Source organism: Schistosoma haematobium, chromosome 4 (genome assembly GCF_000699445.3).
Source record: "Schistosoma haematobium chromosome 4, whole genome shotgun sequence".
NCBI lineage: Eukaryota > Metazoa > Platyhelminthes > Trematoda > Strigeidida > Schistosomatidae > Schistosoma > Schistosoma haematobium.
In genome coordinates, this window is record NC_067199.1 from 2,691,760 (window position 1) to 2,716,975 (window position 25,216).

Genomic DNA, 25,216 nt, shown 5'->3' on the forward strand with positions numbered 1-25,216 from the left:
TACTACTACTACTACAATCCAATAACTAAGACTCGTTGTCTCCATAAATTTAACAATAATTGAGAAAAACAAAATAATATTCTATTCATTGTAGATTGATGAAATTGACGATAATGATTTGAATCCACTTATACTGTCAGATTCTACGAAATTATCAATTCCTGTTGAAATCGTTTGTGATGGTGATGATGATGATGATGTTGATAATGATAATAATAAAAATGATCCAATCGATGAAGAACATGATAATACAAAGAATAAACATGAATCAAATAAAAATCTTAAACAAATAAATGATAATAGTGGTGATAGTGGTGTTAGTCTTGAACAAACAACTTCTGATAATCATTACGAATTAACAAAACAATCTGATTCAGTAAGTGTATTATTTCTCTTAATTGTTTTTATATTCGTTATGTATACTTTCACGATTAAAATAGAATATTTCCTTCTTAATATTCCATCATTACAGATTTAGCATAAGTTGTAATTATATAAAGAATTTCTATGTAATTTTAATAGTTGAGATCATGAATTAATTGAAGCTAGATCACTATGGAAAACCTGAAAGCACTGGACGGCCATTTCGTCCTACTGTGGGACTCCTCAGCAGTGTGTATCCTCGACCGACATCCGTGGCCATATTCACATGCTTTTTATACACTTGCTCAACCTGGTACGCTTTGGTGAGAAAGCTAGGAATGAATATAAAGCTGTAATTGGCACTAATAAATTAGTATATATATATATATATATATATATATATATATATATATATATATATATATATATATATATATATGGCCTAGATGAGGACATACAGACTTAGACGTTTGCTGAGTGTGTAGTTGGCTTCATTCGATAACGTGCCTAATTTACTACTCTCCATCTACCTTTCGGTCGTGATATAATATGTGAGCACAATCACGTAACGTTTTCAGCTCCATCCAGCGTATTAGTGAAGGCTTTTCTTTACAATTTAAGTCAAGTTGAGTGACTAATGATTAATTTGAAAGGAAATAGTTTTACCATAAATTGATATCAGCTGAGAAATCGTTTAAAATCAGCTAGCACTGGTTAGACATTTTACTCTAGCGATAAATCCATGACTTTACACAAAAATTAAGCCTATTAGAGCTCTCGGCTTTCAACCACTAGGTTTTAGGCTTCAAACCTGCTCCACTTTTTTTTGTAATTTCAGCACCGAGTTAGTATCTCTAGCCCCTCATACTTAGAGTTCTCCTCTAAGCCAAATGAATGAGTTAGTATCTAGTAAATTAATTAGTACAAAATTCCTTATCGATCAATCAGTTCCAATCCAATTATTTCAATTTTAGTTCATTCGGTTTACAACGTGATCCTTGGTCAATATATCATCAATCGTATTTATTAACATACAGTTACAATCAACATCTTTTTAAATTAACAAATTAAGTACTAAAGCAAATAAAGTATATTTAATCTTGTAGGGAATATAAACTGTTTCTAACTCCCCCTTTTTCGAATAGTCTTATAATTTTCTTTCAACTTAATGAATACATGTTAACCTAATTAAAATGTGCTATAACTTAAGGCCTATGTGCCCTGGTAATGTATAACGTGAAGATACCACCAATTTGAGAGCAGTGAATTATCGATCGGACCAATGACGTATAAAACGCGTACGAGCAGTCTAGGATCCTTATCGGTCCTACTTCCTGCCTAACCCACGCAGCTAGTTAAGTCCAGAACACCAATCTCAGCCTCTGCAGTATGAATTATGTATTCCAAACATACTGGGTTTGTATACCAACCAGATAGACCACATCGTACCATAAAATATGAAACAACATTTGTACAAGATTTAGCCAAAAGTGGCTGTGAATCGGGGAGGTAGTAATTAATGGACAGGGCTTAATTCAAGAATGGTAAATAGTATAATAATAGTTCATAGGTCAAGATAAAGCTCATAATAAGAGGGACGTGAATATAAATAACAAAATGTTTACAAAAATCTACACATAAGCACTAGTCGTTGATAATCAACTTTACTTTATACAAAAAGAAACCCATATTAGTTCGATTTTTTTTTATCACTCTTGAGGATGTAATTGCAGGTCAAGTATATTAACTTTTTACATTTTGACATGGACTATCATTTCAGATTTTCTTGCTGTTAATCTGTGTACTATTAAAGTTAATTGTTCAGTGTATGTGATCATACCTAGTAATGTTCTATCTATTGATTATCTCATTATTGTTACTCTGTACTCAAGTAATAATAATCCGTTTATAAGTTAGGTCAAGGTTAACTAAGTAGATCTAATGGAAATATTCTTAAAATACTACTTTATTCAAACTAATTCGTGTATGAAGTACTATTAGTCTCTGTATAAGATATTTCAATTACTACTAAATGACTAAATTGTAATCTGAGTTCTTCGGTTATTTGAATACATCTTACTATATTTCAAGCTTGATTGGTTATTTCAGTATTTCATGTGAAGCTGATATAACATCGGGCAAGTTAATGAGATATTTCGCTATATTCTTGAGAGCTGCAAACTGTTTATAAGAGTACATTATCTTTATGCCACTGTATGTTAGTCGAGTTATGTAGAATTTTTTTAAATGTGGTAAATTTGTAACAGAAAGAAAAATTTATCCTAACTTTCAAACTGGTTATCTCCACGGTTCATGTCCTTGAATTACCTGTTCTTTATGCTATCCCTTTGCCATCAACTAATTAATCGATATTCACTGACACAGGCTTTCATAGTCAATCAATTTACGATATAATATTGTCAAGGGAGATTGGAATGAATGGGTTAAACACGACCATTATGCAGGTCTCAGAATACGATTTATATGACTCTGCCCATACTAAAGTATCTAAATCGCACGACACAGGATTTATTGCAACAATCACATGTCACTATACTTGCGCACAAATTTTATCGGTAGTACGGAATCTGTAAAAATAATTATTAATTATTTATAACAATAGAAATGGTGTTACTCTATCAGATATCATCATCATCATAAAACACTACCGATAAAACAGTAAACGATAACGAATCAAGCTTGATTCGAACGGGATCAAACAAAATTACTGAATGAACGCTATTGTGTTAAGTTTTGGAACGTTCAAGCAAACCAATAACTTCACTTACAGAGATTCTGGGTCACTTCTGAAAATCCAGTGGGAATTTATCGCCTTTAGAGTCGACCAAGTTGAATATGAAGTAATACTTACTTACTCCTGTTACTCCTCGTTAAGGAGTATAGGCCACTCACCATCCAACCTTGTCCTGGGCAATCTTTTCCAGCTCTTTCTAGTTGTTATTCATCCTTTTCATATCTGCTTCTATTCTTCCACGTAATGTGTTCTTTGGCCTTTCCGCTTCACTTCAGGATTCCAAGTTAGGGCTTTTCTCGTGATACACTTTGGTGATTTCCGTACTGTATATTCTATCCACTTTGAATATCTTTTCCTAATTTTCTCTTCAACTGGAAGCTGGTTTATTCTCTCACATAGTAGGCTGTTGCTGATGGTATCCGGTCAATGGATGTTGAATATCTTGCGTAGACAACTGGATGAAGATCAAACTTGAAAATTAGTTTATTAATTTTTCAAGAATAAAAATTATCATCAAGCTATACGAATATTTTTTTGTGGACAGCATATCGAATGATGTATAGATAATAAAACATAAGAAGATAAACTCTATTTTCATTATGTACCTTGTTTGTCTTAAAGTCTCACTCTGTATGATAATAAATAATACTAACCAGTTGCTCAAATAGATGTGGATGGTGCGAATGCTTAATGGTTGGAATTCGAGTGTTTCAACCACACTACAGCTCATTGCTCCATTGTTGTATGTTGTCTGTTTTTTTTTGCAATCCAATAAAGTCAATATCATACCATTATAGTGTAGTTCGTTGAATTCTTACATCAATTCGTAAATATCTTATCCGTTAAGTTTGCTGTTTCCATAGTCAGACAAAATTAGCAGACCAATTGTATTTTTAGAAGATTTTTAACCAGTTCATTGGTGTGTTTTATTGTTTATGTTACTAAGTATTATTGTATTTACATTTGCTGTTGTAGTTGGCACTATTCCATCACAAATTGTTTGCTCTCTATATCACTTAATAATTTAACCAATCTCTTTCTCATTATACATTTGTGAATGTGTAAATCTTAATGTATTTTCTTCTATCTGTTTAGTCATGATTTGTAAATATTAGTTCTATAACAATAATAACACATTCAATCATTTGAAAGCGAATATAGTACACAGAGACTTTAAGTTACAATTAACTTTACTATCCAGTGGTAACTATTGTAAAATTGAGTAATGTAGGCATGAGTCCTATAAGGAGAATTAGTTCTTTCAAGATTTAAAATGTACTTTAATAACGTGTTCCAAGTAACACGAAACTTGGGCTTAGGGGATCCTCCCAACTTCATTCAACCTATTAACATATTCTTTCTAAAAATGATCCCCATCTCGTAAGTATTTTCGCGTTTTGTGATGTTATATAAACAATATAAGGTAGTACAGTTGATTGTTCACTGTATTGGTTAAAAGATTTTTGTTATTAGTAGTTTCAACCAGGTTTATTTTACATTTATTGTTGAAGTTCTTTTCGTTATCTGAGTTTCAGTTGAAAATTTTTTCGAAAAATGTAGCTACTTTTTAAAATCGAATACAATTCATTATGTTAGAAGGTGGGGAAAATGCCAGGACTATCATTGGTTGCAATAGCTCGGTCATGTTCTTTGAAACAAGATCTACTACAGACAACCACTAAACCAGTTGTGAAAATGCGTTCTAAAGTAAAACGTCGATCTACTGTTACACATGTCAGTCAAAGAAAATCCGGTTCATTATTCACTATCTCATCGATTTACAAACCGAATAACGTACCGGTATCAACTAACACTAATCAATTATCATGTGAAAAATCAATTAATACCATACAATCAAGAAACAATCATAATAAATCAGCAACTACTCATCATACTTCTTTTAAAGTTACTGTATGTCCTACATGGATAGATAAATCGATGATCACTATAGATTTACCATCTATTAAACCAATTATATCTAAGAAAATTTGGCGAACTGAAATCAATTTACCAATTTTATCACCAATAATAAAAAAGAATCATAATGTTGATAATATAAAATCAACAATCATATATGATTATGGAAAATCTCAACAACAACAACAACAAGTAAATACAATTCACATTCTCATCTACACGATACACAGCTGATTATATAAATCCAACACCTAGTGATTATTTATAAATAAAACAAAAAAAGTAATAAGTGCTCTAAATTGAATGCTATTTGATTTAAAAAGAAAATCCCCATCATTATATGTACACATGATGATACCATTGCACATTTGATCTATTGTTGTTGCATAATTATGTCATATAAAAGTGATCAGGCTTCTTCTTCTTCCTATTATGCACTTTTGCTATAAAGAAGGAAAAAAAAGCTAACAAATTCAATGCTTTTTTATCAATATATCTCTGAATTTGTGGAGATTAAAGTTAGACCATTATGAAAAACTTGGAAGTAATAGACGGACGTTTCGTCTTAGTATGGGACTTCTCAGTAATGCGCATCTACGATCTCGCTCACCGGGTTCGAACCAATGTAGTTCAACCAGGTCTGTTGTGATAGTATAACACATTGAAGACAATGGTGGACGGTGATGCAATTTAGTGGATTAATTGAAGTTAGACATTAACATCGTTGAATGCCAGCTGGCTCAGTGGTTTAGAGGTTAAGCGCTCGTGAGCGAGACTGATAAGTCATGGGTTCGAATGTCGGGAGGTGGGATCGTGGATGCGCACTGTTGAGCAGTTCCACAACAGGACGAAACGGCCATTTAGTGCTTCCAGATTTTCCATGGTGATCTAGCTTCAATTGACTCATGGTCTCAACCATTGAAATTAATATCTATATATATTATTTGATTTATAGACAACTATTCATGCTTATAATAATCGTTCATGAGATATACCAACCTATGCACCATATGATTACCTCTCTATTAAGCACATGAACTAAATTTTTTTGAAGTTTTGTAATGTGACTTTAAATTTCTTTTTGATTGGCTTTCATTAACGAGTATCACTGATAGAACTGATATACGTACGTACGAAGTTCTACGTTGTTACTGATTGATGGAACTCATGCTATTTTAGATAATAAAAAGCTTTCATCAATAAGTTCATGATCTCAGTCAAAAACTTAATAATCTCTACAACTGCATACTGATAATTACCATATGCTCACTAGTGACTATCTTCGTGAGGAAATTCTTGGAGTCCTAGTGAGAAGCCGTGACCAGTGGAGCTAATCCGTGTCAGGTAGAGACAGGTATCTACCTCAATACAATGAAAGTTTTCAGTCGAGAAATTTCGTGGATTGCTTGAGGTTAAACATCAACACCGTTGGATGCCGACCAGCTCAGTGGTCTAGAGGCGAAGCGTTCGCGCGCGAGACTGACAGCCCCGTGTTCGAATCCCGTGAGCGGGATTATGGATGCGCATTGCTGAGGAGTCCCACAATAGGATGATTTATTCAATAAAGACAACTCTATGATTTTCTATGTTATATTACTTAATATTTTTTCTTAATCACTAACATGATTCGACTAACTATTAACTAACCAATTATATTTTCCATTATATTCAATTTGATATTAAAAAAGGGATTTTATTTAATTATCATGCTATAATTGCTATTTTGCTTTTCGCTTTGTCTCATTTTCGCTTTATTTAATTTAATGCTATCTAATCTTTATCATTAATATAATATTTCCTCATTTCTTTCTCTCTATATATATATCTACTCACATATGTATTATGTGATTGTGTAGAATAACAAAATGAATGATTATATAATTGATGAAATAGTCGATCAATTAATTACAGATGTAATCACTTCTGACACAAAATCACCTTCAATTACATCATGTGTATTTGAACTTATGCATGATATACATTCAACTGTTGTCAAATCACCATATACTACTTCTATTACTCCTAATGCCACGATCATCACCACTTCTGTTGTTCCTAATTCTACTGCTAAAATGGAACATGTTGCTAAGGGAAAAGTAAGAACTGTTTAGTGTTTGACTTTTGCCTTGTTCGTTTGTTCTGATTTACAATGCTGTAACTTAGTTGTTTATATATTTATATTCCCTACTCCACTTCGGTTTAAACTGCCATTATGTTCATTGTGATAGGATGGGAATGTCTAACAGTTAACCCTTTACTTAATAAAGGATAAGTAACTTTAAAAATTGATCTCAAATCGTTCAGGTGCTTACATCGATAATTAGGTTTCTTGAAAAGCCATCACTTGGTCATACTTCGTATCAGTGTATACCATCTATCGATCAGTATTATATCCTTTCATTTCAATAGTCATTTGTATAATCTATCATAATAAATAATTGGTCACGCTTGCAAAAGAATGGAATACACTAATTTGTATTTGTTTATTGTACAAAATGGTCTCAGCATTTGATTTCTAACGCTTGTTATCACTAACATCTTAAACACATTATTCTCTTACACGTGATTGAGTCTACTCGGTATTATCGATGACCTGGTGCATAGCTGATAGTGTATTTTGCTTAATTCAATTCAGTATTATTAACGCTTTTGCTTAACAAATCAGTTAACCAAAACTAACATTATTACTTATAGTTTCTTGTTGTTTATATTCAACACTAACTTCATTATTGAGACCTAAATACTACTAATATCTACAAATTGATTGTAATTTGAATAGGAACGTTCGTATTAATATTCAAGAGTCGAGTTTCGTCCCTTTTGAAACTCGTCAACCGTTAGTAGTGTATTAGATCATTTCCATTTTGTATAACGTTTATATTGTGTTTATTGAGTATTATTTTACAAATACTGACAATTCAATAAGTGATTTACGTTCATTTAATTAATTTAATAGTGACTACTATCAAGTTATTTCGATACTAATGAAGTTTATTGCGTGTAATAGATAACACTTGTTCCTTGGAGTATCTTTTTTGTGTGTGCAATATTTGATCCAGAACAACATATATATCTAAGCGAACAATATTGTTTTCGATTAGATCCTCATCAGGCTTTACTCTAATATACAGTTATGTATTTATATGCATATATGAAATTATTAAACTGATCCAGGTAGTTTATAAGTCAATGATGATAACAGTGGAATAGATTACATGAATAAGTGAAAAGTACAAATTGATAGTGTAATGACAAGTGTACTAGTTGTGGTAAGCAATAATAAAGGGTTGAATCAATGTTACGTAATGGGAAATAGGTCAATGATTAGAAAAATAGATTAATACAGTGGTCTCGAGTGCTGTTAGAGGTATGAGGGCGGTTATCACTTCCCGGTTGCCCACACCGAGGAAGGGTTCTTCTGGAGGTACCTGAAAAGGAAATTGGATTAGAGGTGGTCTCAGTGACCTGAGAGCGTGACCGCAGTGCCCAAGGGACAACTGCTTGAGGCCGGTCGCGCACGACCTTTTCGTGGGAGGTTTTCGACGTGTTAGCTCCGTTCTTCAAAGGGCCTTACCGCCGGAGACGGAAATCCGTGAGGTAAGGTGAGGTGTGCATTTTTAGGGTCGACCTTTTCTAACCCCACCCCTCCTTGTGGGAAGGCAGCATCTCTGTCATGCTGGTTGTCTGAAGGGAACACCTTACTGCTGTCACACCTCTGTACAGTCAGCAGTACGACTTCACCTTCGGACCTTGGGTTTGTTGCTTTTAGTCTTACCGCTCTTCAACCGACCTGTCTGACATGGTAGGACCTTGAGGAACGGTTGTTCCAACCAGTATAGCTCGGTTGCTTCATCACGATAGGCAAGCCCGACCACCACGTCAAGGTAGCAACAACGGTCGGAAAAATATGTAGTCACTGTGAAATAACTATCTTGATTAGTTTAATTATTTCATATATGCATATAAACACACTACTGTATATTAGATTAAAGCCTGGAGTCCCTCCGGGGACTACTGCCGGTCCCATGCACGGATAAAGGAGGAGGGTTGGGCATGGGGTTAGCGACCCCACCCCGTAGAAAACTAACTCGCTAAAAAAACACTGATGAGGATCTAGTCAAAAACAATATTGTTCGCTTATATATGTTGTTCTAAATATTTGTTCCGTCTAATGATATATTGGTATGTTTTCTATTACATTGAGAGTTGATTATTGTTTTCTATACCGTACATTTGAAAGCTTGTCATTTAAATCAGTTATTACTCAATGTAATGTTTATCGGTTGTTATTTCCTTTTAAATAATAAACCATCGCCAAACATACATCTTTTATGGATTACTACCATGAGTGTTAATATTTTCATTGTTGTTCTTCCTCGTTCACCAGTTCAATCCATCTTACTCTTGTGGAAATATGATCTATCGAAGTTATCATACATCTATATCAGTTCCTTTATTGTTTATGATGAGATTTCTATCTATTTTAATTGAGCTAAAGAAAAAAACCCACACATTACATCTTTAGTTTTGATCATAAGTATAAGATATTTGATTTAATGTTTTTAATCTTCATAACATATTACACTGTCTGAAGAGTAATAAACGGATGTTCTATACCTTATTCATAAGATGTACTTATTAACTATTTAAATCACTTTTATGTTAATATCTGTTTTATATTTCAGGCTAATAGTAATGTTAACAATCGTATTCGGGAAACAATTGTTCATCCTAAGAAACGGTTGACTCCATCAGAAACTATTGAACATAAATCTCTTGTCGTCAATGATGGATTGAAAGATCCACTTTCATCATTGCCTTCAACAACTGATTTTCATGATAATAATAAATCGAAAATGACTGTATCTCCAGTAAGTCAACTTTTGTTCATTAGAGTCATATAAAGGGTGGAATATGATCTTTCATTGTGAATGTGGATTATGTAATGTTAGTGTCTTGATTTTTTTAGATGACTGATTTCGGTAATTTATATTGGACTTTTTTTTATCGTCGTGTATAGACCTCAACTGAGTAGCTATTTAAAAAATGTAGGTACTAGACAGTTGTTTTAGTCTTGTTTGGAGTTCTTCAACAGTGTACACCATCGGTCTCACAACATTATCACTCAAAACCTGGAGGTGTCACGATACTGTGTCAATATCACATACTTTTTATTCCAGACTTCCGGCTATTTGCGTTATCTTCGATAAGTTTCATCAATGATTTTCTCATTCATTCTTAGTTTGCAGTATTTTCTTTTTCATGGCCGTTCACAAGAGCTTCAAGAAATCTATCTGAAAGCCTTTCATTAATGAGCCCATAAATATTACTGAAGAAAGGGTTTTGTTACAAGTGTTCAGTTTACGGTTAGTATTATAATGGATTGATATTGATCGTAAATACTCTAGAGACTTGAGAGGGTTTGACAGGCGTTTCATCATAGTCTGTCATTTTTGTCTTTGTGTCTAGCAGTTCTTTCTGTCCTACTTTCTGACTGTAAAACGGAGTCTCTAAAAATCGAAGGTATTCTTATTTTATTAGTATTTACCTACAGACATCTCCAAAGCACTCACCACGTATGTTGGGGTCACTGACTGTGCGATTTTGAGGTTATATGCAGGGTACTGAGTAGATAGTTAGGACGTATATCACGTATGAATTGAGACATGTAGAATGTTTAGACTATTTGTTTGGGGTCCGTGCAGTTATCGTAACTGACGACATGGGTTTAGAGTCTTCTTGCAATGTTGCAGATGCAGTTACTCTTTGTCTTCGCTTAGATCCTGAGTTTTAAAGCCCATACTTTTTATTTCCGTGAATTAATTCTTTCCATTCGATTCAGATTGTTCATGCATAATGTTTTCTACTATCATTAATACTTTTACTACGTCTACTACTGTGAAATTAGTCTTAGAGACTTCATCTCACTGTACCGATAAAATGTGGCAGTTTGAACTAGTTCTGATATTCATCGTTTAACCGGTTGAAATGTAAGTATATGGGCCATAGATCTACCGATTACTACCAATTTTATCAGTACCCTGGATAACTGTACGTGACCCAATTCATTTGTCCCGTAATATCATTTGGGTCACATTTTTCTATCTTCTACTAATTGCTAATTTTAGACGATTAAATGGTTAATTTACGTGTATCAGTAGTGAATTATCCATTTCATTCGTTATAGATGCTTAGTTTCGTCTCACTGGAATTAATTCCATTTTATTATATTTCTAGTTCATTCATCATATGGAAGAAATCAAGATCAATGGTTTATTAATTGAAGGATTCAGCCTTTAATTGTTATGTTGTATGCTTAAAACGCACATCAAATACTTCATTTTATGTAATGGAGTAGTATCACTAACTTTCCCGTGGACTGTATGACTATACTCTAATGACCGGGACCTATATTAAATATATATTATATTACACCATAAGGAACACTTATTGGCTAATGATAGTTGATCTGTTTGTAAGAGTTATCCGTTTGTACTACTGTGGTGTGTGCTACTGATGTCGACAGATATAAGTAGTATGTAGTGGTAGTAGTAATAGTAGCATCGAAAGTGAAATATCTGGTGACAGAAGGTTAAGAAGATCGGAGGAAAGAGAACGAGAACAGAAAATATCTGGTGTGGAAATGAAGGAACAATCGAGTCTGAAACATTTGATTGACATTTTGCAAATGAAGTATTTATTGTATTGTTCTCAAGTTGTACTAGGTGATTCTGTTATTTTCTATTCAATTACATTTGGTTGTCCCCGCTTATATTCTCATTCACTGTACTACTACCGTGGTGTGCGCTACTTATATTGAAAGTCTCCGTTCACTTCACCACTACTGTAGTGAACAAGAACACAAGTGAGTACAATCGAACGTATTTGGAAACAAAATTACAAACTCTCTTAGTAAAATCTGAGAACCATACAATAAATACTTCATTTGCAAAATGTCAACCAATTGTCTTAGACTCGATTGTTCCTGTGCTTCCATACCAATCACTCTCTATTCGCGTCCTTTCCTCCTCGATCTTCTCGACGTTCTGCTTCCAGACATTCTATTCCTGACTAGAGTTATATACTACTTATGTTGATATAAGTACCACACATCACACTAATAGGATAGATGACATCTCTGGTTGGTACTTAACTCATTTACCTTGTAGAAAGTATAAACTTGAATGTTAGTAAAATAAGTTTAATTTTTAAAATATTTAATGTTTTCATCTTATTAACTCGGAACAATCATAAATCACTAATTCAAATATCTATGTCGGACAGGTATCTACCTCAGTACAATGGAAGATGGTCGCGCAGTTTCGTGGATTGGTTGATGTTAGACACTATCACCATTGGATGCAGGTTCAGTGGTCAAGTAGGTTAAGCGTTCGCGCGCGAAACCGAAGGCCCTGGGTTCGAATCCCGCGAGCGGGATCGTGGTTGTGCACTGCTGAGAAGCCCCACAATAGTACGAAATGGCCGTCCAGTGCTTCCAGGTTTCCAAAAGTGGTCTAACATCAATCGGTTCATGATCTCAATCAGAAAAATCAAATATCACCTATTTGTCTATTTATGTATCAATAGTCAATTATTATCCATCAGTTAAACAAATGAATGATTACATAATAGTAGTAGATATCTGAATAGATTGATTACACATACACCTACTACTGAATCAACAAAATTGACACATTTCAATTTTATGTTGAAATAGGTTATTGTTTTAAATAACCACTTTTTCTGTTTACTTTGGATATGTTTTGGTTAAGTAGATATTTTAAAAATTAAAACTTTATTCATTATCCATATACAAATTGTTCAACTATTCAGTTAGTGTTTCAATATATTATGTATTTTTGTATTGATACAAGCCAAAAGTGTTTCTTAGTTACTACTGAGGTATGGCAACAGATATTATGTCATTCATCAGGTATTTGATTGTGAGCCATACATTAAGTGTAATGACTAATGAAACGAATCAATTGTCCAAACTCAAATAGGTGGGATGAATCTCGAACCTGAGGATGGGACTTAATTGCTGATATTTATTTATTTTAACATTTATTTAAACAAAAAAACATTGGTACATGAAAGCACCAAATAAATGCATAAGTCGAATGATATCTGTGAGCGCTGGGATACTGCTCGGGCGCCAAAACCGAAGCAGGTGGTTTTTTCGTATAGGGCCATTCCCCGAACCTTTGACTTAGAGGTCTATTCCATAAGGCAGTGGAGCAACGTTAGAAGATGAAGTCCCATGGTAGCCGATGACCAACATTAGTTTTATACGCCATTTGTTCCCTCATGATCGTGGTGCTTATATGCATCACTGGTTTGTAATCAGGGTTTCCCGACTTTCCTCTGTAGATCTTCCATATCCATTAGCACGGTTAAATCATCAGACATTCGCTTTTTGTCCTGTAAACTTCGTAAAGAACACCTGTGGTACGACTTCTGTGGTTGTGGCTATATACGCGGGGCCACCCTCAGTTATAGCAGGGCATTCAGGAACCAGTAGGTGAAAGTTGAACGCCTTAATCATTAAACACCGCTCCACTATAGGTATATTAAATATGATAACTAGTGAAAACTTATTTACTGTCATGATCAGGCCGACACAAAAGAAAAGAGGATATTTACAAAATAAGTATACGTTATTTGAAGACACGTTGTTCATTAGTCCTCATACCTAAAACATGATGTGTATTTTAGAGCTGTGTAAATACTTTGCTTCTGTGTAAACTGGTATCGATCCGATTAGTGTCCAATTTGAAATTTATCATGAGACAAAGTATTGGTGTGTCAGTTCGATCGTTTCCGGATAAGTTTTCAAATTAGTTCTACTAGTTAACCTCATATATTGTCTTGCGTGTTTGGGCACATATTTTGGTGGATATCCTATGACGGCATTCTTTTGCCCCCATGTTGAACAGACGACAAGCGATGGAATATACACAAATCTTTGCTCGTTGCAACATCTTTTTCCTTCCTTATTTTCAATATTCATAATTTGATACCATCATACTATTGTGAAATTATTTCATATACTGGATTATTATGGTTTAACTCTATCTTAATTTGTTATCGTTATTATTCTTTGGTGTTTACAAAATCATATATAGTTGTCTAGCTTTTTAGGATGCAGGGTAAATAATCAATTTGTGTTTTATGGCCTACATCGCAGATTAATTTTAGTTAGAAGCCTTAACTAGTAAGGTTCAACCATCTTCAATGTGAAGTAGAATTAATTGGTCAGATATGTGAACCATTAGTTTCCAGCTGTGTTCCAAAAATCAATCTTTCGCAACAGAAGTTGAATGTTCCAGGCTCCATCTCTGTTGAGGTCGTGGGTCGATACAGCTGAGAAGTCGCATACTAGGGCGAGACAAGTGTTTGATACTTTTTTGGTTGTTTAATAGTTGTCTAATTAAAATCAATTCGTGATGTTAATTATAAAATTCAATTATGTGTCATAATACTGATAATTCTGTCTTAGTATATTACGATACAATGTCTTGGGTTTATGTCCTTGTTTTAATTACATCGTGTTGGCTATCTTGTACTTATCCATTTATTTATTATGAATTTCAGCTTAAACGTCAAAATAGTGCTTATCGTACAAGAACACGGACGCGTAGATTTGTTATTGATGGTCAAACGATTACTACAACATCGAAACGCATTGTAAACACTAATTTAGAAGATAAAAGGTTCTGTGAAGACGAACAGTGAGTCATCGTTTTGATTATTATTATTATAACATTTTGTGAAAAATGTCAAATTCTATCCCCTCATCGTCTATGAAATATTTATCTGTCAATTAGTAATAATTTACAAGTTCTAACGTTGCTGTATCAGCTGGTCAATATTGACGAGACTATAGTTTATGGACAAACCAAACAGGTCTTGAATTTTAGCGCGAAGTTCAATCATTCATTTGGCTAAATAGACTTTTGGCATTATAGCCAATGTCAGTTCGTGATGAAGAACTTAAGTCTAATTTCCTAACCTTAATCATCAACTGTAGATCATAATTCTAATTCCTCACACTCGTTTCTAACCCTCATTTGGTCCTAGTTATTAGGTGGACAGTTTCAAGGTCACTTTAGCGTCGCTCAAAGGTCTTCCCTAAATTCTAATCTCACCATTTTATCTCTATAGTAAATTGTTCTTGAGACTAAAGTTTTGTATTCATAAACAAGACAAATATATCGTCGGTTAAATAGTTTGTATTCACTTAATAAGTGAATTCATGAGTCGATTAAAACTAGACTACCATAGAAAAACTGGAAGCACTAGACGACCGTTTCGTCCTACTGTGGGACTCCTCAGCAGTGCTCACCCACAATCCTGTCCCGCGAGGTTCTAACCCAGGACCTCTCGTCCTCTCACGTGAACGTTTAACCTGTAGGCCACTGAGGCGATCGGCATCCAAACTTCATTTGATCCTAGTTATTAGGTAGACACTCAAGGTCAGTTTAGCGTCGCTCAAAGGTCTTCCATAAATTATAGTCTCACCGTCAATACGATTAACAGGAACAATATCTGATAAATTAAGGATAAACAAAATTTTTGTAAAGGGAGAAATAATACAAATTTCAGAAATTAATAAATAACACTGATAGAATATAAGTCAATATGAAGCTTTTTTTTCCTAATGTGAAGATATATTATTTCCTATTGAAGTCTGTACGACGTTCAGGATAATTTATTGAGGTTATTAGATGTTGTCGGCTTAAAATTCACAACACTGACTCAAATTTACTCAGTTTACTGCCCTAATAAACTTCTGTATACTTGATACTAACCTATTTTTGTTCATTTTCTTATCACTTTGTAACAGTTGAATTCTCCTTGTCTGGTGAAAAAATGAAGTAATATATGTATTCGGTTCAAATATATGCCTATTAAGTCATCAAAGAAATCCATTTATAAGAGTTCATTTTAAAGTTGTACTATTTTATATAAATATGAAAATCCTGCTTCGCTTAGGGTGCACGGGGAATATTCCAGCTTTCACGTTAATCGAATGATTTGTGTGGGGCATATGTATTTGGTGCCTCCTTGTACCAATGTTTATATATATATATATGGATAACCCAAACTTGCACAATTCAAAATAGTTTAAGAAATACATCTCTTAGTGTTTTTGACTTGATTGTTTAAAGGATCTAAATGTCTTTTATTTGCTGCGTGTTACAGAATCGATGACATGATTCACTTATTTCAGCATTAGATAAACTACTCAGGTAGATCCTCCCGAATGTGATTAAGATGTGGTCTTGATAAATGATTACAAGTACAGATGAACTAGAATCGAATTGATCAATTTCGGCAGCCTATTATCCTAGTTATTTGTTATTCTCCCATATTACCTGGGTGTCAAATGTCGATTAATTTATCTTTTTAAATCAATCACACATTTTTATGTGGGTGGATGGGGCAGTTGGTATCTAAGTCCTTTTATTGTACTATTAAAAAACATATGCCTTAATCAGTCAGTTACCGTTTTGAAATTTAAAAAAAAACATTTTATTAGACTAATTTTCTACTTTTTCTTTTTCTAAACAAAACAAAAAATTTCTATTAGAATTAAACGTAAAGCTGCTTTACGTGCATTCAGAATATTAGCCAAACAAGAAGCACATCAAACACGTGAACTGAATGAACGTGCACAACAACAAATTGATATATTAGAGAATAAAATGAATGCAGAATTTTCAGTAGGTCTTCTTTTCGGTTGTTAAGGATAGATATTCATGCTTTTTTTCCCTCCTCTTTTGTTGTTGTTGTTTCATAGAGATCATTTTAATATTTGAAGATTTTCATACTCAATGAGGTTGTATAATGCAAATATTGACAAATTTGTGTCTAGTGTAATTATTCACGTGCTTAAGATGATACACTTCATGAATCGAATTCAGTTCGTATAAAGTTAAACCAATGGTTGTTGGGTATTTGTTTTTTTATAGGCACTTTAATTATTTGAAATGTGACTAGTTATATAGTCCAAGACTGATATTTTTTCTTGCTTGGCACATATCACCTGCATGTACTTGGATCACTATGTTGATATCTATACTGAAATTTCATTCCAGTACCTATTATTTCGAATCCAAACTCATTATTTATTAAACTAATGAATTCAAATAATCACAATCTTCTTCAGTGAGTATGAAGATGTTAACAGTGGTTTTCAGTTTTCCCTCATTGCGAATATAGTTTGCATTTGATCGGTTCTACTGTTAGTCATAATTTAGATATTAACGAAATCTTGAAATTAAAAAAAGGCTTTGTTAGGGCAACTTGCTCAGAAATTTTTTTATACTAACAGTGCCTCATCAATTGACATTCTGAATACGCACTTATAAACCTCTCTTTGTACTGTTCGATGTATCTTTAATGTAACTATTTTTCCTTTTCATTGAATCTAGATATTTACCTTATATCCTTTATATCAGATGGGTTTTGTGGATATTATAGTAGTTTCAATGGTTAAGATCATGATTCAGTTGTAGCTAGACCACCATGGGAAACCTGGGAGCATTGGATGGCCGCTTCGTCCTACTGTGTGACTCCTCAGCAGTGCGCATCCACGACCTTGCCCCTTGCGACATTCGAACCCAGGATCAACTGGTTTCGCGCGCGAGCACTTAACCACTAGACCACTGAGTCGGCATCCAACGGTGTTAATGCCTAACTTCAACTAATCCACGAAATTGAGCGAAACATCCACCATTGTCTTCAGTGAGTTACTATCTCACAACAGACCTGGTTGAACTCCACTGGTCACTATTTCTCACTAGAACTCCAGGATATACCTCTTGAAGCCAGCCACTAGTGAGCATATGTTGATTGATACCATTAGGTCCTGGGTTCGAATCTCGCAGGGGGCGAGGTCGTTGATGCGCACTTCTGAGGAGTCCCACAGTAGGACAAAACGGCCGTCCAGTGCTTCCAGGTTTTCCATGGTTATCTAGCTTCAACTGACGCATGATCTTAACCATTGAAATTATATCTTTTATATTCAACCGAATAAACTTCTGAACTTAACATTTCTCGAGTAACCAGGATAGTTTGTCTGTTTTGTTTTGGTTTTGTAAAACCTTTCGTCCCCTTTTTTTAAAAAATTTCAATTGATCTTCTTAACATGAAAAAATTTACTCATTTTTTTGTCTAATTATATTCTAGTCAGTTACGTAATTGGTTCGATTATATTGTAATTTATATCACTTGTTACATCTTTTTGTTGTTGTTCTTGTTGCAAATGTGATTGTCTTATACTAACTTGATTAGTTGAATGAAAAACGAACAAAACAAGACATGATATTTTGTCACAATCTTAAAAAAAAAAGGTCGAGGTCGCGTTGCACTCGATCCATGATGCATAGGCTCTTACCCTTTCATAAACTAACTTATCCAATTTTCCTTTACCCATTTTTTTTGTTTCTTTCCTAATTCAGTTTATTGTGTGCATGACCCTATTAATTATGTAACTAACTGAGTTGTGATCATTGTTGCAACATATTACATAGACTGGAAACAGCTTAAAATGGATAAGAAATGTATGATATAGATTAGTTAATGAGGTTGAAATGAATACTTGAAACAGAAGTGAAAATTATATTTAAGAAAAAAAATGGAATAGGATAGAAACTCGTCAAAGATTAACGTGGTATTTACGTTTTGAAAGAGAAAACAGTGAAATTATAGTCATGAGTCAATTGAAGCTAGACCACCATGGAAACCTGGAAGCACTGTAAGGCCATTTCGTCCTAGCATGGGACTCTTCAGCAGTGCGCATCCACGATCTCGCCTCGCGAGATCCGAACCTAGGACTTATGAGTTTTGAGCGTGAGCGCCTAACCACTATGTCACTAATCTGGTATCCAACGTTGTTAATGTCTAACTTCAACTAATCCATGAAATTAAGCGACATATCCACCATTGTCTTCAGTGAGTTACTATCTCACAACAGACTTGGTTGAACTCCACTGGTCACTAGAAAATTATAATTGCCATTGATCATTATAAAATAAAAGATTACATCATTGTAATGGCCAATATTTTTATAGTTAACTTAGGAAAAGCAGAATGAAAACATGAAACACAGAATAAAAATATATTTCTCCAAGTATGTTGATGATATCTTTATTATTTGTGATAATATGCATCATACTTCTTATATCCTCTATTGCTTCAACCGTTGCTAATACCTCGACATGGTGGTCGGGCTTGCCTATCGTCGTGAACCACCATCCATGCACGACCTCACACTGTAGTCCGTCGCATAAGTTCCGGATAATGTCGACAATCTTCTCAGGAACTCTGTAGTGTCGACGACGTTTCCATAACGGCCTCCTATCTACATTGTCAAATGCCTTTTCATAATCAATGAAGTTGACGTACAGTGACCAGTTCCACTCAGTTGATTGTTCGACGATGATTCGTAGTGTCGCAATTTGGTCAGTGAACGACCGATCCTTACGGAATCCAGCTTGTTGCTCTCGAAATTGGGCGTCTACTGCATCTTTCATCCGGTTCAGCAACACTCTGTTGAAGACTTTCCCTGGTATTGACAGTAGTGTAATGCCTCTGTAGTTTTCACATTTGCTCAGGCCTCCTTTTTTTGGAATCTTGACGAGGTACCCTTCTTTCCAGTCCATCGGCACTTGTTCCTCCTCCCAAATATTTTTGAATAGAAGGTGAAGCATGTTTGTAGTTGCTTCGATGTCTGACTTCAGTGCTTCAGCTGGTATATTGTCGGGTCCTGCTGCTTTCCCGTTCTTGATTTGTCTGACGGCCATTCTAATTTCTTCCGTCGTTGGTGGGTTGACATCTATAGGAAGATCTATGTGTGCTGCTTCGATGTTCGGTGGATTCATTGGAGCCGGCCTATTCAGGAGTTCCTCGAAGTATTCTACCCATCTGTTACGCTGTTGTTGAATTTCGGTGATTGGCTTGCCTTCTTTGTCTTTGACCGATCTCTCTGATTTACTATATTTCCCTGCTAGTTTCTTCATTGTATCGTAAAGCAGCTGTTTCATATTTCCTTCTCTTGCAGCATTTTCCGTCGTCGTTGGTAGTTCTTGCACGTATTTCTTTCAATCGGCTCTAATGCTCCTCTTCACTTGTTTGTTTGCTTCTATGTATTCAGCTTGTGCTTGGACTTTCTCTGCTCGTGTTTGGCTGTTGTTAACTGCTGCCTTCTTGTTCTTCCTTTCTTTGATCTTGTCCAGTGTTTCTGTAGAGATCCATTCCTTATGATGGTATTTCTTTAGACCGAGAACCTCTTGACACGTTGAAGTTAATGCTTCCTTGATGTCTTTCCAGTTGTCCTCCATAGTAGTTTCTTCTTTCAGTAGATCTTGTAAGGCTTGGAACCTGTTGTTGAGAGCTATCTTGAATTCATTGAGTTTGCCAGTATCTCGAAGGAAGGCTGTATTGAACCTTTGTAGTGCTGTTTGTCCACTTGTCCAGTTCTTTTTTAGCTTCAGTTTTAAATTGGCTACAACTAGGTGGTGATCTGAAGCTACGTCAGCACCTCTCCTGGTTCTCACATCTTCCATTGTCCTTCGGAATTTTTTGTTGATGCAAATATGATCTATCTGGTTCTCTGTAGTGTGGTCTGGTGAGATCCATGTAGCCTTGTGTATACGCTTGTGTGGAAATATTGTGCCTCCTATGACCAATTTGTTGAATGCACACAAATTTGCAAATCTTTCTCCATTTTCGTTTCTTTCTCCCAGTCCATGTCGTCCCATAATATCTTCATATCCAGTGTTGTCTATTCCGACTTTGGCATTTAGATCTCCCATTAGAATGGTGAGGTCCTTTCTTGGACATTTCTCTATCACTGACTGCAGCCGCTCGTAGAATTGATCTTAAATGTCGTCGTTGGTATCATTGGTGGGTGCATAACATTGGATAATATTCATTGTGATCCCCTCCTTCTTTGTTTTGAATGATGCTTTGATGATTCTGGATCCGTGGGATTCCCATCCTACAAGTGCATTTCGTGCTACTTTGGACAGCATTAGAGCAACTCCCTGTGTGTGTGGAGCATTTTCCTCTTCATGACCGGAGTGTAGTAGCATCTCTCCCGTATTTAGCCTTTGTTGTCCAATTCGCCTCCAATGTGTTTCAATGATCCCAAGCACCTCTAGGTTGTATCTCCTCATTTCTGCAGCAATTTGGAAGACTCCCGGTCTCCCACCTTTTACGAGTGTTCCATGTGCCTAAATAAATGGTTGCTCTGGTTGTCAGAAGGAGTATCGACGTCGTGGCTTTCGAAGGAACTCGGCTTTCACCATGAGGCATCATAGTTTTTCTAAATGAAGACCTAACTTTCAGGGCAGAGTTTAAAAGGTTTGAATTATTTTTTCTGGTAAGCGTTTCTCTAGCGAGTTAGTTTTCTACGGGATGGGGACGCTAACCCCATGCCCAACCCTCCTCCTTTACCCGGGCTTGGGACCGGCAGTAACTCTAGAAGAGCTACAGGCCTAGTTAACAACAAAAATCCAGCAACTAAACTTACATATGAAAAGGTAATACATAAGAAAACAGTTCCATCAGTAGAACTATGTATAGAAATACTTTTTTTTCTCTCATTAATTCTATATCTATCAATCTGTCTCTGTTTGTTTTTCTTTATCATTTCAGGTTGTTGTTGTTGTTGTATATTGTTTATTTATCTATTTATACAACTGATGAAAAGATTTGAAACTGAATGAATTCTTTCATCTTCTTCTTTTATTATTATTATTATTATTCTACAAAATGTTTGTCATTTTTCTTTTCTTTTTTTAAAAATCTTTTATCTAAATACAAAAAAATAATCGTGTTTTTGTATAGGAGTTATAATTTATTGGAATCAATAAAATAAAATACAATCTCATCATTTACTGTCATTTAATTTTGTAATTCGAAGGCCCGACTAGCTTTTTCCAACTTGCGTTACTTCTGTCGTCAGCGAGATATCCGCCTATTAACGAAAGGGCGGGTTTACTGCGCAGAAGTTCGTTCCGTCCTACTTTATGGCAGTGAAACATGGTCGGTAAGAGTACAGGATATACGTAGGTTACTAGTACTCGATCATAGGTGTGCTCGAAACATTGTTTGTATATCCTGGGACCACTGAGTAAGTAATGTAGTTGTTCGGAAACGGGTATTAGGTAAGAATGGCAAATGAATTGTTGAAGTAGTGAAACTTCATGAGTTGTCTGGGATGGCTGGGACATGTGTTACGTATGCCCAACCACCAACTGCCCGGACTTGTGATGTTCTATGGTGTAGGAGTAGGTTGGGAGAAAGCTGGGAGCTGCCAAACGAAAACATGTCAGAAATCCATGAAGTGATCGACAAGTGGACTGAGTGATGTTGGTAGGTGTAGACTATCTGGTTGTGGGGATCTGCGAGACGATAGCAACCGATGATTAGAGACCTTGAATGACATGGCTGAAAATGGTTTGTAATGGCGCAGGTGCATCCACTCTTTGTGTTCTCTGAAATTCTAATCTTCTGAATTCTTTATGTCCCTGTTAATGTTCTCTTTCGAAATTGATTTCACCGGATTATACTCCTTGAATAACATTTTCAAACTCCATTGTTTCGAGTTACTGCTTATAGGTTTAGTGCCTCTACCATTATGGGATTTGAATCGACAATTGTTTGTGTGTGTGGTAATGTGGTATGGCAACTCGAATTGATGTAATTACGGAGTTCGACGTTTCTACTGACTGACTATATGGTCATTAAAGAAAAATTTCAATGAAACTTGTCACGAAGTTACGTAGTGATTTAGTTCATCGTTGAAATGAGTGTACTCAATAGTACACACTGAATTTTTTTATCAAGAACTGAAACTATGATAAAAGTTGGAGATGAGTTCAATAAATTTATATTCAATGATGTACACTTTTTTACTTCAATCAATTTACGATATTAATGTATTCATCATAACTGTAATATTATTGATGATTGTTATCATTTAAGAATGACCTGATTTTTAAGATAATTTTGTTGTTGTAGACTTATATTATCTAAAGTAATAACTGAGTAATAGACTTCATTTGTGTTTTGGTATTTCTTGATATTCTGTACTTGAAACATCACATAAGATTGAAATGGATCTTGACATTAAATTAGAATCGGATGATGTATTTTATTCAGTTTTCAAGGAATTTGTCTAAAGCGTTTCATCATCTCCTTGTATGAAATATTCTATTCTAACTCTTGAAACACGAATTTTACTGGGTTGTGTTTTTAAGTGACACTTTAATGATTTTTTTGGTTATTTTTGTTTCATGCATTTTGTATTTCTCAGTGTTTTATTTTTATCATTATTCTTGTCATTAACTTAGATGGTTGGAAGAAAGTAAGGGGCGGCCAAACCAAAACGTGGCATCAGTGCTTGAAGTCACTAACCTATAGTCTGAGCCATGTTGGTAGATGCAGACTACTTAGTTGGGGTCCGCGTGACTTTCGTAACCAATGGCTGGAGACTCTTGGTGACATGGCTCAGAATCGATCACAATGGCGTAGGGTATACACTCCCTGTCTTCCCTTAAACTAAGAGATTAAAACCACTTCATATCTTTCCTTCTACTAACTAATTCTTTCTTCCTATACTATATTCTTATATGCAATCTTTCTCCTATATATTACCACCTTTGACCTAACCTCTCCTATGAATCCGGTGTTCATCTTGTTGTGCTAATGAGGTATGGCAACCTGAACCGAAGCACATATATGCTTGGTCCTACGTTGTAGCTGACTGACTGTCATTAAATTATTTTGCTGAGTTGATAGTGCTCAGATTATATAAATTAAGGGAGTTATTGTACAGCAATTCAGTTTGAGGACTGTAGAGTTCACATCTTTCATCTCATATCTAGCTGAATGCAAGTAGTTTACGTTTTTGTGTTGTAAAAAAAAATTCTTTCAGATCAAAGTCCAAAATTCAATATTCCGAACTTTAGCCTATTCGTGGTATATAATACAATAATTATTTTCTAGCTAATGCTAGTTCTGTCTTAGTCGTCTCTATAAATCATCGATTTTATCTGAGAATTTCAGACAAACTTGAAGAAGACTCATTTTATAACGAAAAGACTATTTCTTATAACCTATTACATCAATTCTGTAACCATCAAACAATGCGAATTATGTTGTATTTACTAGTATAGGGGTTGTGGAGATTATTAAGTTTTTGATTGAGATCATGAACCGATTGATGTTAGACAATCTTTGGAAACCTGGAAGGACTGGACGGCCGTTTCGTCCTATTGCGGGACTCCTCAGCAGTGCGCATCCACGACCCGCTCGCGGGATTCGAACCCAGGGCCTTCGATCTCGCGCGCAAACGCTCAACCTACTGGACCGTTGGATGCCGGCCCAGTGGTCCAGTAGGTTAAGCGTTCGCGCGCGAGACCGAAGGCCCTGGGTTCGAGTCCCGCGAGCGGGATCGTGTGTGTTTTATTTCTCCAAACTTTTGATCTACATTTCGCTCATACATAAACCACATATAATTTTCTGAGTTGCATGTGTATGTGAATCGAGTTAATCAAATTGTGTATTTCAAAGTCGATATTTAACGACAGTATTCGAACAAGAATATCATATGGCAATTCAAAACAGATATGACTGTAATGGCGAGACTATGATTTATGGACCAACCAATCACGTGTAAGATAACAGGTCTTGGATTTTGGCGTGAAGTTCACTCATCCATTTGGGTAAATAGAGTTTTGGTATTATAACTCATGTCGGTTCGTAATGAAGACCTTAAGTCTAATTCATAACCTTAACCATCAACTGTAAATCATAATTCAAATTCGTCACACTAATTAATAACATTCATTTGGTCCTAGTTATCAGGTGGACACTCTCAAGGTCAGTTTGGCGTCGCTCAAATGTCATCCATAAATTCATAGTCTCATCCAACTAGTTATATAAGATATTATAAAAAGATATTATGAATATATCATCAAAATTAAAAATCAAGTAAATTTTGTTATCTTTCAACACGAACTATCTATAACCTTCTTTGTACTGTAAAGCGTTTTTGATGGTCGTACACGACCAAATCACCCAGCTCAGAGTACAATACTCCATCGAAATCATCCACGTGAGCTAAAAATCTTCTTCATCATCTCAACTGTAAAATGTTTCACACTA

The 25,216-nt window shown here is 35.0% G+C and overlaps 1 protein-coding gene across 2 annotated transcripts in view; it reads left to right on the forward strand.

Moving 5' to 3' along the window:
- The window catches only part of STK10_1 (serine threonine kinase 10), a 61,762-nt gene that overhangs the window by 19,830 nt on the left and 16,716 nt on the right, over window positions 1–25,216 (forward strand). Inside the window, exons 8-12 of one of the 2 annotated variants that reach the window (XM_051215467.1) lie at window positions 95–376; window positions 6,892–7,131; window positions 9,721–9,906; window positions 14,630–14,766; window positions 16,629–16,761. In XM_051215467.1, coding sequence (XP_051065973.1) covers window positions 95–376; window positions 6,892–7,131; window positions 9,721–9,906; window positions 14,630–14,766; window positions 16,629–16,761 — 978 coding nt within the window. Of the gene's footprint in view, window positions 1–94; window positions 377–6,891; window positions 7,132–9,720; window positions 9,907–14,629; window positions 14,767–16,628; window positions 20,548–25,216 lie in introns of those variants that run through there. The other variant, XM_051215468.1, reaches the window with a different exon arrangement.